The following is a 16,480-nucleotide window of genomic DNA, read 5'->3' as shown; positions in this document are numbered from 1 at the left end:
TTTAACGTAAGTCACTCGCACCATATAGAGAGAATCTAATGTCCGGTGTGTAGGGAAAACAGTCTTTTGCCCCTCGTACATCGTATTACGACCCTTAGGAATAAACGTAAACTTGTTATTGAGAAGTAAAACACCATAATAATTATTAAAAAAATTTCATCCGAAATTTACCGCAATTTCTCTGTGAAGCATAGGCTAAGAAGACAAACAGATCCTGAGATCTCGTCAGTTTTTGTAGTCGGAAAAAGGAATAGATTACCCTAATCCTATAATCTCCAGGAATAGCCAAATAGTGATAAGTTGTTTATCGCGTTTGTTGTTGTTGTTGTTGCTGTTGTAAGTACCACCTTTTCTTGCTATTCTCCTTGTTCTCTTAGCTAAATACGCAAAGTAATTTAAGTTGTTTTCTTCTCTACATAACAATTGACCGGTCAAAACGCACGTGCAGCGATTTAATTTAGAACCCCCCCGTACTGTACGTGAAACTATGCATGCTGTAACGGAAGCCTCCCGCAGGCCGGCATCTCGAAAACGTCCCATTTTTTTAGCGAGGTCATTTAATGTTGCCCGAACCCAATTTCTAGAAAAAAGAAAATTGAGGCCTAATCTTCTTTTGTTAGCTTTCTTCCATCATCAGAGAGTTTTTAAAATCAATTATGTCAGGAAGCTAGGATTTTCGCCATATACGATGGATATAAGAAACATCCGTCGTTTGTGCTTTTTATAGCTTAATCACTTCCGGTTGTTTTTAAAGGCGCGCTACATGTAACTTAAACTTATCATTAAATTACGGTTACGGAGCACAAGGAGCCTGCGTTCCTATTAGGAAAAACACCTTTTTATGGATTTTTCTAAGGAATAAAACTTCTTCCTGAGCAAAAGGCGGACGTCCTCGTTTTAAAAAGAGGTAAGGTTTTAAAATTTGTTTTAAATTACGATCTTCAATTTGAACAAATGAAATTTGACGTTGTTCACTACCTGGTGAAAGTTCTGAGCACAGCTCCAGTTATTTAAAGAAAAGCTTAATTGAGACATTTGTGATATTCCAGCTTTCTTAAGACATCAAGAGTTGATTTAGAACTGGCTATATTTTAAAGCTATTTCTGGTGTTCAATTTCATTGCGGTTTGATTTTGGTTTTAAATGACTTCGAGTGATGTGCAAAAACTATACAAATATAGGGTTCTTATATTTAATCATGTAACTTATAACTTAGTAATTTTATCATAATCAACCCAGTTGATAAAACCAAAATAATCCCTTATAACATTTGCCATAGTTAGTCCTCGTCCTCAGTCTTTTTCGATTAATCCTTTCTCTATTTTTTCGCTTCTCATGCCTTCAAGCTATAAACAATTTTCGGTTTTCTACACGTGGAATATTGCACGTGACAGATTTGACCACTATAGAAGACGTGGCGCTAGTCATTTATGTGTAATCGTGTTTCAGACTTCCTCTTTCATTATGGGCTGCAACTGAATTTTTCCTTACGCCCCTATCAAAATGCTCGGTTTTTAGACGACGTCGTCGAAACAGTAACACAAAGTCTGCCATCAAGTCTGCTAACACTTCAGATTCCGCGGACCTAATTAAAGATGATTCTTGTCGTTGCACACCATTATTAACATCTCACTTCTCGAGTCTTTGTGCGCTTATAACCTAACCTTGCTATAAATGAATTTTAAAGTTAATGTAATTTTCTAAATTAAATTTGCCCGCCCTTATGTTTCAACGACGTGTAACGAGAAGTTTAATTTATTGCTCCTAGAATAAAGATGAAGTAATCTCATATCCATAAAAAGCGCAGTCCTTTACAAAGATGAGTGTTGGCCGTCAGTAACTATAATGGTAAAGAAAAAGGTTCTTTTAGGCTCAGAGTCCATTTTCTGTTACAAAGATCTTGGATTGTTTCAAATTCTTTTAATTTGTTCATAAACGTGCTAAACAAAGTTTAACGAGCGTCGGACTTTCCGCAGCACTCAACACATCCTTAAGATAAACTTTGACCACGTTTTTCAGCTCAGTTCCGGTAGATTGTTTTTGAAAATACTTGATTCCTTAAAAGGAAGTCAATTTGATACCTACTTGACTTCACCCTCAAGAAAAGTTCAGGATTTCAGCTTTCCTTTATGGATTCTAAAAGTTAAGTTGTAAATCTATTGTTGGTAAGAAAAATGGAAGTTCTATATTTGGTCAATGAATAAAAATAAAAGGAATGGGACGAACTCGACCCATCAGGTCATATTTCCCCTAATATCTGGTAGCAAGGAAAATAGCTATCCCCTGTGTCTGTAGCGTTCATACATACCCCGCTGCTCATATCTAAGCAAGACCTAATGTAACTGAAGAAATTATGAATAAGATCTCTTAAGTAACAGTTAGTATTGCTGTACAGGGGAACTTCCGCATCTAAACCTTTTCCGAACCTCCCTTAAGAAAACCGTTTTAGCTACTAAAAAGTAGCATACCTAAAATTTAGGACAGTAGAAGACCACTAAAGCAACTAAAACGAAGGTCGTTATTTTCGGAAATTTACAGCAAGCTAGGATCAAATGGAAATATTGCTCCAAAGTGTCCAGGACTTGGTGGTACATCTAATTTGCCTAAAAAGAATAATTTTATGTTTATATTTTTATGAGTATTGTGCAGCATCACTACCTCCGAATTGCAAGAAACTTTGGCAAGACTCTGATTTAGCACGTGTAGCTTGCGAATTTTTCTAAATCGCTACCTTCATATTTAGATATATGCCAATTTGATAATGGCAACACAGGAAACGATTTAATCAAATTAAAGTTTTATTATCGCCGTAAGTGTCCGCCCTTTAAGTTCCTGAGAGACTTGTTCATGCTTTATAAAAACTGAAAAGTTTGGTTTCCTTAAGGTCATCACTGAGTCGCCCTTTCATCTATTTCCATACACTGACTTAGTCAACCTTCCATTGAGCACCAATAGACGTGACTTTCGTGAAGTCCACAGCTTAAACACGTCAAAGCGATCTTGGCCCGTAACATGTTTACAACGCCCACGTTACATCACGTTCTAGAGTTTCGATCTCAATGCAAAGGGTCAGCATTTTTCACTACGTATTATTAATAACAATTACAATAATTCAATGATCCGCACTATATTCAAGAATCTTTCGCATAGTTTCTACTACAATCTTTCGGGGACATGGAAAATACGCGCAGTACCAGGTTTGCTTGAGGTAATGAAGCAGCCCTTACGGACCAAACCATGCGGGGATTTGTTTATCAAAGTAGGGAACGGAAATGAAAGAAAAGCCCGCTAGAATTACACACGCAATTTTCGCCAGCAGACATTTGGGGTTAAAGTGCGATCCTGGCTCTTCTCAGCGTTTTTGACAGGACATGAAAACCAAAATGGTGCGCTAAAACACTTCCATACACGGGAGATCAAACTGGTTATTTCTAAAAGAGTCAACTCGCTTATTATATTTTGATCTTATTTTATTTGTCATTAAATATGAAAAGACAATAACTGGTGAAGAAAAAACAGATTAATGGCTAGGAAAATTATCAAGAAAAACCACTGAGGCTTGTGAGCTCACAACTGGTTCTAGATTAAAAAAAAAAATCTAGACAATAGGCCACAGTTGTTCGAAGATGCAGAACGCTATCAACTAAATAGATCTCTATACGATGGATGACGCAGTATATCTTGTTAACTATCATCCGCTGGATTCCGATGTATCCGTTGGATAGCGTTGTCCGGCACTCTTTGAACAACTGGGCCCAGATATAATAAATAACGTGGTGACAATCCATGTAACATCCACTGAAAACCCTTTGGTAGCTTTTAGTTGAATGCTTTCACGGCTCGGTAACTTTTAGCTAGTTAAATGATCACTTGCTCACTCGGAGGGTTTCTGACCTAGTTTTGCAGAATAATAATCAGCTAATATGTCATAGTAAACAGTTCAAGCTCAGGGATTGCGAGTTTTCCTTTGATTAAGTTTCACCCGCGAAAAACTACCATTTTTATTGTCTTGAAATGTATTCATTCAGTTGTCTATTGCACTGAATGTTAGCTTCAATGATGGAGTCGTGTTTTCCTTAATACCTTTATATAAGTACTAGGTACAAATGAATTGTCCAGTGATGTAACTGTACAAGGATGAAAGGAATTCGTGGTTTTTATCACTTCTTACAATGATTTACGTAAATGAGGTCCGTAAATAGGAAAACAGCGAAACGCTCGCAGGCAAAGGGTCAACTACGATGGTGAAGGTTATGCATGTATTCTGCACAGTCATGTAAGACAGGTTTACCTTGAGGCGACTAAATGTCATACTGCGGTTGTTACTTGCATCAATAAAAGGAAAATTTTTTGTGGCCTACTCTATTGTTGTGTTGTTATTGGCTTCACAGTTTTTACCGATTACTTCAAACAGCCAAAGCACTCCATTGTGGTCACTTTAATCACTGATAAACAAGCCATCTGTTAGGTTTTTTTTTTCATACATCGGCTTGATTGCAAAGAAAGACAGTCGTTAGTGAATATTGTGGTGTGGTGTGGGTTTTGGCACAGTTCTAACTTCACCACATGAGAGTATTTCCGGTATGTTTTGTTTCAGGGAAGTCGTAACATTTTCTTCGAATTAGCTCAGAGTTATACTTATGGTCTCTTCGATGACATAAAACAAGTCGTAGCTGCACTTTGAAGGCCATACTCTCTATTTTATTCCGCACTCAAGCTGATAAAATAAGAAGTACACTTGACATATGTGTAACAACTAGCTAGATGAATCTATAATGTTCACTTAAGATGCTTTTTTGTACAGCTTTTGCTAACTTATCATTAGTTGAAGTTCAACTCCTAAGTTCAACTCATCCTTCCTAAGAAAGTAATGGCTTTCAGTTTGATACCGTCGACGTTTTCGTCTGTTTACTCCCTAGTTTATCAGGACTTGATAAAGTAGTAAATCTTCTTTGTGCTCAATATAATTATACAGAAAAGTGCTGCTGAGAGGCTTTCATATAGTTAGTGTGGTACTGTCACATATACTCACCGATGCTTCATAGTCAGCTCACAAGATACAGGTTCAACTTCATAGAGTAATAAACGCCATTACCTAAAAATTACGCCTTAATAGCTTTCATTTGAATGCAACGAGCTAGTATTTTATCTAAAGATTTGACATATTCTGCACGTATTATGAAATATGTCTTTCATTTTAATAGCAGAGACCAGTATTTCATTCGCAAACTGCCAAGGATATACAACAGCCTTGTAAAGCATGATAGTCAATGAGAAAGTTTAATTCTCTACCAAACGGGGGTTCGAGATAAGTCTCCCCTACCCTAGCATATAATTTACTGAAACCCTCAGGCAATCAAACTAACATGAAAGCCTTGCTTAGTAGCTTGCAAAGGTTTTTTATTGTTTATAGAACTACTACATGGTTACCCAAGATAAGGAAAAAAATAGAACGAAAATGCTCGATTGCCTGGTATGTCTGTACTGTAACTGATTTTACTAATATTTGTTTCTTTCAAAGTACACGTTGCTGTACTTTCCACTATCTTGCACATTTTTTCTATTGAGAAATTTGTACGTGAAAATTATTTAGCACTGGGTAAATCTTTTCTTGAGACCTTGTCCACGTATAACATAAGGAGTCAGATAATTTCATTTTTATTTACTTATTTATTTCACTGCTTAATTACTTTGTATTAGTGTTAGGGCGTAAAAAAACCATCAACAATATGTATTCTATCAAACAAACTTCTTCGTCTAAAAATAATACATCTTTGGTATCAAATGCAAAGGGATTGAACTACATATTCCTGAGCTAAATGAAGAGATTCAGTTGGTAAGAGCTGAGAAAACGCTGGGCTCTCACTAGACCTAGCATCGTTATTAATGACCAGCAGAGTGTTAGAGGCCCTCAAAGCAGACCAACATGTTTCGGTAATGAAGAAATATGTTTTGGTCATGTCGCGAGACAAACGAAAAATGAGTCCTCAAAATGGATCGAGCCTTAAACGTTTCGGATTTCCACTGAGCTACTAAGACGTTATGGTGAATTGGGCCGATACTACTTTTATAGATGACATTTTGCGGTACTGTTAAGAATTACATATTTATTTTATAAACTGCAATATTGTTTAATTTCGATTATATCACGATGCAGTAACTTAACAGATTCTCTGCCTTTACTTAGTTCTTATTGAAATCTTTTGCGCGTGTTTGACATTCACATAAGCTTTATCCTCCGCTACATATAAATGTCTTCGTCAGTTGCATACATCCTAACAGGTATGACTTAGGGTTTGACCGAAATTACCATGAGCGGAAATTTTTTGTTGATAAAAATACCTGAAATTAATATACTTAATAAAAAGTCAATGATTAGCTGTATTTTCAATTGCTGCCTTTTTATTAATTTCAGTTACTTTCAGTGTGCCTTAGTTGGTTCTTGGAACCATTACCGTACGGGGTTCAGCATTACCTACAAGAGGATTGATTGCAAATATCGAGGAAAAAATCGAAGAAAGAGGTATATTATTTCCGCCACTTGCTAAAAACTTTCACTAACCTGACTGTTCTGCCTTACGTTTAAAATTATTCACTTGTGATGGGAAAAGCGACAGACTGAAGAATTGCGTAATAACGTGTTTCAGTATAGATTTTAGTATTTCAGTATAGTCTAACAGGAGTTGAATTTCGCGCATAGTAGCCGAACTAATAGTCCCTTCTTAAAGCAATGATGAGCCAAAGTCTCCCTAAAGGATGGCTATTTCAAATTTCAACCCACGTCATCACCGACCATTTTGTTAGGCTTCCAAGGCAGTCTGGTAGTAACCTCTCATACTCCTGGGTGGAGAGATGCTTTGTGAGCATTACAGTTTGCCAAAAATATAATACAGTTATCCATTTTATCGGCTTATTTTATAGAGTGATTTATTTTCTACTTTAATTTCTAAAATCTCTCAGCCACGTGTTGGAACGCACTTAATCAGTATTATGAATATCGTAAGAAGCTTTAACTATATAATTATATTTTCAATTTTTTTTTCGAGAAAGTGAGGCTAGCTAGTTCACATTTTGGTCTAAAAATAATGATGATAGAAAATGGTAATTTATGAAATTCATGGTTTTGTAATTGCGTGTAGAGCTTGGCGGCAAAATAGGCCCTGTCAAGTCCTGAGAACCTTGCTTTGGGCTTACCTTCTGTATCGAAACTGCTTTGATTGCCGTTTTGCTGTGACGTTCGCTTTGTTACTTACTATCTACAGGTCAGACATTATTTATTTCATTGTAGAGCAATTTTTGAGTTGAGATCTAACTAAAGAAATTTTCAAGTGTTTGAATAAACAGTTAAAGGGTCAATAAAGTCGGACATAATCTTGCAATCAATAAGAAGATAGCAGTAGCTGTAATATTATGATCAATAATTCCTAAAATTTAATTCCATTTGGAATAATATCGTTAAGAAAAAGACAACATAGCCCTTCATATTTTGCGGAATTTTTAGATGCCGGAATATGTCAGGCCATGACATATCTTAGAAAAATGATAGCCAGAACCTTTTGTCCAAAGTTCAATAAAGTTAAAATTTGCTTCAGGTCAGACGAGGCTAATTCGGACAAGAAGGATTAATAGAGGTTATGCGATTTGTTGTTTTTGGTAGTAAAATGAAACGAGTCATGAGCTTGTTTGAAAGTCGGATCGAACAAAGGAAGCACGATACGAAACTGCACACTTCTTCCTGTTCTGTTGAAAAATATAGTTACTATTTCCCTCCTTAACCGTGGCATGTTCCTGCTGTAACAGAACTTAGAACTTAATTTGAACCACCGTTAGCAGATGAGCAGAGAGAGAGAATTAGCCAAAGATCAAAAGAAAGAAGCTTACACAAATGCAGCCGGATTGCATTATTCAAGACGCTCTAGGTCTCAGTCTTTCAAAGTCCTTTGTTACTAAGTGGGAAGTTACCTCCAGCGAGAAAGAAGTCACTGATATTGACTCACAAAGATTGGTATAAAATAAATAAATCAAACACGAAAAGGATGGCAAGGATTTGGAAGATTTAAATGTTTTGCCATGAGTAAAATTTAACCGTGGGCAGACCGAGACGTCGCCACGTTTACAGATCGGGATGAGTGCAGTATCAACTTCATAAAAATATTTCCACACAAAAATGACGAATTTCAGTTGCTACTTAAGTTACAACCATTTTGCATGAGAAGAAACGAGTTTCAATAATTTGCTTAGTCCCACATGCAAGTTGAGGCAAAGGTTTTATTCTCTCCATCATTAGCGGCACTTCAAAAGTCACCCCTAGACAGTTCTTTTAGTTGTCCCTGTTCGAAAATAACCTGATTAATTGAGATAATGTGATTGATAGAGAATCATCCATTGTGTTCTTTCGTTTACTTAAATAAGGGAAATTACTATAGTTTTTTTTTCATATAGATACACACATGTATGTAGTTGACTTTCTTTCACCGACCCATAGATGATATTTATATTTGTTGTGGAACCAATAATCGCGTATTGCCAGCTGCACAGTACCATTAGGCACGTTAATAATGATTCACACTTTACCTTAAAACACACATTTGTAATTACTACAAAAGAATGAACACCGTTTCCAATTGCGTGACCTTTATTCATATGATCACATGATAATCAAGCCCCTGGACGAAGACAGCTTATGTTGTCTCTCTGCTAAATTTCCAGGAGCGCCGAATGAAACATATCCAAAATACTTACAAATAAACGATCTTTATCTGCGATGACTACGCAGTTGTGAAGCAGGAAAGAGATTCGTCCCAATCCTGATTCAGTTCGGATGACCATGTGGGGTGAAAGAGAAAGGTTTTTTGTTCTTGGTCTAAGAAAATTTGCAATTTTTACAGACGCGCTGGACATGCCAAATGATCGCCAAAGACAAAGGTCAAACTTTAGATTTGTTCTAAAAAATAAAAGAAGTTTGAGAGTGGAATTTTACTGAATTTACGCCCTGAGGCGGAATGTGCGATTTCAGTCAGACAAGTTTCCGCGATGGACCGGCGAAAAGTCTTGCAGAAATAAAAACTGCAAGTGGATATAACCAGGTTGATGTAGTAATATGATCAAAAGACAACTTCGCTCCCATGCGAAATATAAGAATGGAAAGAATTTCTTTGATGCTAGGGAGTTTTTCGGTGGTTTGAATGTTTTACATTTAAAAAGCGAATATCATCCAAATTAAGGGTTGACTCCTTCTCGAATGCGGTTGAAAAACTACATGCACGATATCCTTTCACACAAGTAGCTATCGTTGTTCGCGACCAAAAATCAAAGTTGGCCGCACATTTTCTTACGGATTTTGGAGAGTGTTAAAACTGGGTCATTCATTAAACTGCTAATGACATTAGCGAAATCCGAGTTTTTTAAACGGCTATACTAGGTCGAGTCGTCAAAAATCAGTGTTTGTTTCAAGTAGGAGTTTCATTGGAGAATTTCAGAATCAAAAGGAACCGTACTGTTTCAATAGAATGAAAGTTGAAAGGAATTGCGTTTAATTTTTCATATACAGCTATGAAAAGTCTGTTAATTTAAACATGTTGCGAACGTCAAGTACTGAAGAAAGTTTGTGAGGTGACAGAGGACGTTCGCGTGCAAATCATTCAGATGGAAGTTCTAGGGTTGCGTGTTGCTATTTAAACTATTGGAAAATATTTTTGAAATAGCTCGAAGGTTTAAAAAGTTAATTATAAGTTTGTCTCCGTGACTGCTCTGTCGGAATGCCGACTTTTTTTATTCAATAATCGACTCTGGTCGAAACTCTTGAAATGTAATGATGCGTGTAGTGTACTCAAGGGGTACTTGGACCAATGAGTCATTAGAGGACGCAAGTCTCTTTCGTTTATTTTCGAGGTTCCAGGTGTCTGAGAACATTTTGTTTTCCACTTAAGATGACAAGAAACGGTGGGTTTCAAATAATTGTTTTGGAGACATAAGTTTTTAGAGGAACAAAAAAGTGCTTGCATGAATCAAGTAATTGAGTTCAAAGTTTATTTGTTATATAACCTACGTTCTACGCACGTGTCTCATATATTAGAGTAACGCATGGAATACAGTTACGGTTGTTCATATGACTGTCAGGAAAGATCGGAGGTACGATATGATATTTTGCGTTTTTAGGCTCTTTTTGTTCGGATTATAGGATTTAGGGCGTTAAGAAAAGATTCGTGTATATACCGTGTCGATCTATTTTAGTTCACCACCCCAACTCACGAAAGCTTTTACACTACACTGATTAATGAAAGTAGGTTCATTCAGTGTAGTATTGATTGACATTAGTAGAGATAAAGAGCCTCGCAACAATGGCGCCCTCTTTATTGTAACTTTACAAAAATGCACTCTCTTGTTCGATATACAAAGCTTTTACAAAGCGAATCAAACAGCCGGAAAACCCCGAAGCATTTTATTCAACGAGCGTCTTAAGAAAGCTCGCCCTCCCTAAAATTCAGGGATCTCACTTAATAACTTGAAAATGCAGACAAATCCTGGCGAATTAATCGCTGAGGGGAGAGATATTTGAACTTTAGTGCGCCGTGGAACTAGTTTAGTGATAAATCAAATTTTTTTCGTATAGAAAGTCAACAGGAAATCGAAGAAATGGATAATTTCCGAGTAATCATTGATAAGAGGAACACTTTCACGTACAAGATTTCAGTCATCTGCTCGGTTCGCAATTAACAAGATAACGGGTTTCGCGGGTAGTGAGCTTATACGCTCTATAAATATCGTTCAATGGCCCCATTCTTTACTTGTGCACCAAGATAGAGTCTAAAAACGCTTTGCGTATCGATTCCGGTGTAACGTGTCACGTTCTGAAACAATAATGAATCACACGATTCTAATATTTCAATTGCAAGTTGATATCGAAATCAAAACACAAGTAAGAAAGTGTTTACAGATTAGCTATGAAAATATGTCAAGGTTCAATGATTATAACTCTTAAGGTACAGGCTAACAATACACGCACCAATTAGATTCGATGGTTGATTTTTTTTCCTTCTTCCCAATTTTTTTTTCTTAAACAGAAACACGTCGAAAGATCAGACAGGTATCAACGAAGTTACGAAAAATTTGGCTTTCAAAAGCAAACTCGTGCTTCATTTTCACCAATATCCTTTCACTTTAACCTTTTCAATCGTACTATTGTTTACACGATAATCAACAAGTAAAAATTGAATTTTTTTTATTCGAATTGAACGTTCGAAACAGTTCAGGCGATAAAACCGTGCATGAAGCTGGAATTTGCATGACAAAGCGAACGAGGCAAGCCAGGTCATCGAGAAAAGCGATTTTAATGGGTCATTTTGGCGCTGCAGCAAGACAAACCGTAACTAGAACCCAGCAAACTTGTTTTCGGTTTCAATTAAATTGATTGCTCTGAAACAACTGAAGAGCAGTTCATTTCGACAGGGTGCCATTAATAAAAGACTGATTCATGTGGAATATGTAAACACGAAGCTTGTTCCACCAGCTCTAACGAAAATGTAATTTTTTTCGCGCGCTCTCAAAGAAACGCGGTGCTTTTGTCGTATAATGGTTCTGCGTTCAAACAAAGTCATCTGAATCATCTGTTACCCCTTCCTATTCCAATATCGCGTGATATCGACATTATAGTGGTGAATACTGGCCACGGCAAATTTGAATACATTAGGTTAGTACGGAGAGCTGTTTGTATTGTATACAAAAGGTGTGACGACAGCTTACGAAACAATGAAATCCCCTAATACAATGTAATTGTCGGCTTTTATGTTATCACCTCTGCGGCGTTTGGATCAACACTAAAAAGTTTCGAAAACGCGTCGAAACACTGCAGAGTTCGAAACAAGCGGATACTAGACAAATATTCGAAAGAGCGAAACTGTAAACCAGTCAAGAGAGCATTGAGTGATTCAATACTCGGATTTCTGAGGTAAGTTATAGCGGTTTACTTACAAATTCTCTTATGATTTATTAAGTGCCTTAATTTCACGATCTCTAATTTTCCATCTTGAGCTATAAGCGGTCTTTAACACCTACTTACTGGGAAATGCTTGATAAATTGTCCTAGAGGTTTGAAGCTCACCACGTTGACGTTGATAGTTTTGGCAAAAAGTGGCCTATATAATTTTCTTCAAGCGTGTTTATCTTGTAATCAAACATTACGTATTCAATATAGAGTACATATTTACAAAGTTTTACCCCATTCTTTCTCTAATATCTTTTCGAAATAGTTATACGTGTGTATACATGGCTCACACATGAAACGAGCTTCATTTGGCATTTTCGGCAAAAGTTTGGCGAAAATATTCATCCTTGAAAATGTAATTCAGTTTACAAAGTCTTTAACAAGTTGCGACAAGTCACTGACAACGGCCGGTCATTTGTTTTGCCAAAGGGGTATTAACACTTCAATGAACAACTGTTATAAGCTCAGAAATAGGTTGCCAGAATTTTGGATTTTGATTTCCTTACTTGGCATTTGAAGATCTCGGCCAATTGCTGTCTGAAGGCTTGGTGATGAGAAACTGTAAGTAGCGTAAGACCTAATATCAAAATTAACTTAACACTCAATTCACCTGCAGCGCGAAAATGTTCCATTACAACTAAACACGTTCGGTTCCTTTTCTTGAGTGTGCTCTCATTATATTATCATAAACAGGATTAAGAGTGTAACAACTGTGGAAGTCTAAGATCTTCTTTTATTTTGGTGATGAAAAAGCGAGGAATCCTCGACTTCCAACAAAGAAAATTGTTTTGTGAGAAGGCAGTTAAGCACACATGTGACTGAAGCAAAATAAGCGGGTGGCAATTCGAGGTTAAGGACAACAAGCTGCGACTTACTATTTTAGTCATTTTGCGGACTCGAGATGTAATTTTTTCATTACATACATGAACTCCGCAAATATTAAATTGTAAGAAGAAAAGCGCACATGTCTAGTTTAAAAAAGAGAAAAAAAGAGCCATAGTCCTTTCATAGGCCGTTGTCGCACCATCCGTTGGCTTAAAGTTTTGCGGAGTGTTGCGCAGGCTCTAAGCGAATTCACTTAATTTTCTTAAAGGAAAACAGTTTTCTTAAACAATTGCAAACGAGATGTTTCGTCTTTCAATTTTGAACTTGCGTGACTGACGTGAAAAGTCGTATTTATGGTGATCTGTATATCGTTTAACGCTGGCACGGGTAGAAGGTTGTTACCGGTTTGAAAATAACTTACAGGTTCGTATTTAGGCAAAGGCTGGTTGTAGTTCTTTAAAAAAGGAAAGCTTAGGCAAATTCAGCCGAAGTCAAGCGGTTTTTTTTGCAGTCACCTATGGAGAGCGAAAGTGTAAATTAAACCATTGTCGTCGTGATAATTTATTCCAGCCCGCTCTCATGAGATACATTATTGATGCTTCAATTTTAATTGCCCATTGGTTTTTCAGAGAGGAAAGAGAAAACGCAAGGGGGTTGTAACGGCTTCAATTTCAGGCAGATATCTGGTGTTTTAGGTTTTTTTTCAATTTCTTGTTTTAATTCTTCTGGTTACAAGACTTTCTTGGTCCATGTATGTATTTTTAATTCATTTTCGATTTTCTCACTTAAACGCACGATCATTTTCTAACAATTGGTTTTCATCATTTTAACGATTGGTTTACATCGGGTCGTGTGAAGTAGACTTCCCAAGAATTGATCTTTTCAATAGCTCTTGTACGTGCTTCGAAGATTTCACGGCAAGTGTGAATAAACTGTCTCCATTCCATGCATATAGGTTACCGGCTTTGTTACAGTGCACTTCGTGTGTCAATTAGATGATTTCCGTGCCTGATTAAGGTTCATTTCGTGATAAGGACCTGTTTGCTTCGCTAGTGTTTTTGTTTAAAGCAGAAGAATTTTAGGATCAATGTTCGAAATACAGTTATTCGCAAAAGTCACGACAACGAACAGCTGTGTCAAGCTTGGTAAAAGATCTTTGATCTAAAAATTAGTAGAAACTCTTGTGACTGAAAGCGATTTTATTTCCTTTCGCCAATTGCAAACGGAAGTCAATCATGATATATAGGACTACGAAATCCCCAATTCTCAGGTCCTTCTAAGAAATTCAAGACAATAAAACTGTTAATTTGTGTCGTGCTTCTCTTTAAGTTAATGCATGTGTCGTGTTCTGTTCTAAACAATGCAACATAATTACGTGGGCAAAAACCAATCATTTAATGTCACGTGATTTCAAGATGGTTACCTGCGAAACGCATATATAAACTAAAACCGCACAAAACAAAAGGAGAGGGAAGGGTCGCTCTTCTTCGTGTTAAAGTTTTAAAACGATTGCTATATACAAAACAAAACAAAGAAAAAATATACTTTCAGTGTTGTTTTATCTACCTTAGGTCACAGGAATCTTAAGTCAACTCATCATGTTTAGCTTGTCATCATACCTTCCTCACTCCGTTTCTCTTTCACCCAAATCCCCCTTCCCCCCCTCCCCCCCCCCCCCACCCCCGACAAAAGAAAGTTCATTAACACCCACTGATGCTTAATGAAACCAAATAGTTCTTGACTGGATGCACATTATTAAAGCTCTGTTTCTTAATCGGCGCCATGGCAAAGTCTGTGTCTGCATGGACTGCGAGTTAAATATCGAGGTGTGACTGAAGCAATTCTGCGGGAAGACTTGTTGCCTAGGCGATAAGTGCGGTAATATATCTTCACATAATTTAGACGTGTTTCTTTATGCCCGTTAGTTACGAAATTTCAGTATTTTCAGAAGGCTTCAGAAGATATCATTTCCACATGTTTGCCACATGAAAAAAGGATTATTCATCCTTCAGGTTTTCAGATTCATGTACTCTAAGATCTCTCAATATTGCAGAAGAATGACTTTTCAAGACAATAGTCGACGAGCTATTTCAATGAAAAGGCATCTTATTGTAGTCTAGCAACGCGTGTGGCAACACAGCTATCGATATACCGCCCGTTGTGCAAATACTGTTTCTAGGAATTTTACGTTTACTTTCGTTTTCGCCTTAATTTCGTACTTGGGTTTGGTTTAGAATGACTCAAATCAAGAAATTATATTATTTCTTTGGTCTTGCCTAGATTCATAATTATAAGTCAGTCCGAATAGTGTATAGTCTTTAAAGAGAACTTTTGAACATCCATTTGCAACCAATGTCATTCGCTGAGGGAATGATGAGCATATCAATTGATCACATCTCTTTCCTTGCAATTTTTGCCATGCTATGTATTTAAGTTTGTGGGTTGTTGTTTTTTTACCAATTCTATTGTGTTGAGATCAACTGACGAATGAATACATATGGAAGCGCTATTGAAATTATTTCTTGTCCTTGTGCTATCTTTAATTGATGCTAAAAATTCCCATGTACCTCTTCAAATATAGCATGGAGCAGGCCAGGATGAATAATTTTTTTAATGGGTATGTGCAGTTGCTTAAAGTTCCGTAGTTCTTCTAGCACTTTTATTTCATTCAATGTTCGTCGAGGGTTTCGATCAGCGAGCACGGTGAGCAACCTACCAGAAATGGGTGACCGCTTCAATTGATTTCTTTTTCTTTTTAGCTAAGTTCCTTTAGATAAGCAGAAATTGCATACTCGAAGTTGAATTTCGCTCAATTAGTAAAAAAAAAAAATATGCTGAACAGTACCTCTAGGATTTCATACTTTTCATCACAACTAGCTGCAAAAAAAATAATAAATAGATAAATAAAAAAATTAAAATGCAATTTCGTTTCCTGAAAAAGTTCCAGAATGGAGACGCGCTCCTTGTGAATTCTTTGGTTTTCGACTATCTATAAAAGTTCATTGTCTCCTATTCAGAAACAGCCTTAGGCTTTGATATTTTCTGCTTATTATTTTATTATGGGTTAATTAAGTTTGTGGTAAACTGAAAGGCCTCCATGGGGTTTGTTGTAGACAAGAATAATGGGCAAAAATAGCACATATTTGAAGGACTTTGAATCAATATATGTCATTTTCGATCAAAGTTCACAACCCAACAATTTAAAATGATTATATGCAAAATATACTACACGATTTTAATTATGATCACCTAAGGACGTACAAAAATAGAGAACACCAGAAAAAAATTTTCAGTTGTGGTTGTAAGAAGGATCGAGTTATCAAAAATTCTTAACTTATGATCTAGCAAGATCATGGCTTGAGCATATTGAAAATTTTGGCGCATATCAATTAGTCTGTTACATCATCCTCTTTCAAGTTTTTATTCGTTCTTTTCTATCTGAACTTTTCTTAATTAGCAAACTATCATTGTATGATTTCCCTCACGCCAGAGGTAAATTTGTATGTTTTAAAAAAGGCTCTTATGGTTTCAACACTGACAGAAAAAAAACCCTTTAGTGCGTCTGCGTTTTTGATCTTGCAGTTTTCTCCGTTTCTCTTCTTATCAAAACATCAATCATTTCTTATGACCACTCTATTCGTGTAGCGTGACTTTTATCAATGGGCGTCTTTTA

The 16,480-nt window shown here is 36.6% G+C and overlaps 1 protein-coding gene across 10 annotated transcripts in view; it reads left to right on the top strand.

Annotated features, from left to right (window-relative positions):
• Positions 1-584: 584 nt before the first annotated feature.
• LOC113671074 (doublesex and mab-3 related transcription factor 3, truncated) overlaps positions 585-16,480 on the top strand; it is a 36,327-nt gene continuing 20,431 nt past the window's right edge. The window contains exons 1-4 of one of the 10 annotated variants that reach the window (XM_089194483.1): positions 806-907; positions 6,415-6,522; positions 7,139-7,261; positions 11,063-11,085. Coding sequence is in view for 2 of the 10 variants with exons in the window: in XM_027187287.2 (XP_027043088.2) it covers positions 9,929-9,941 (13 nt within the window). In the remaining 8 variants the exon portion in view is untranslated. Of the gene's footprint in view, positions 908-6,414; positions 6,523-7,138; positions 7,262-9,813; positions 9,942-11,062; positions 11,086-11,686; positions 11,947-12,232; positions 12,544-14,564; positions 14,686-16,480 lie in introns of those variants that run through there. The other 9 variants (XM_027187291.2, XM_089194488.1, XM_089194482.1 and 6 more) reach the window with 9 other exon arrangements.

Source organism: Pocillopora damicornis, chromosome 14 (assembly GCF_964200805.1).
Source record: "Pocillopora damicornis chromosome 14, jaPocDami1.2, whole genome shotgun sequence".
Classification (NCBI taxonomy): domain Eukaryota; kingdom Metazoa; phylum Cnidaria; class Anthozoa; order Scleractinia; family Pocilloporidae; genus Pocillopora; species Pocillopora damicornis.
The sequence above is the reverse complement of the archived record's forward strand: the minus strand, read 5'-3'. Positions and strand labels throughout refer to the sequence as shown.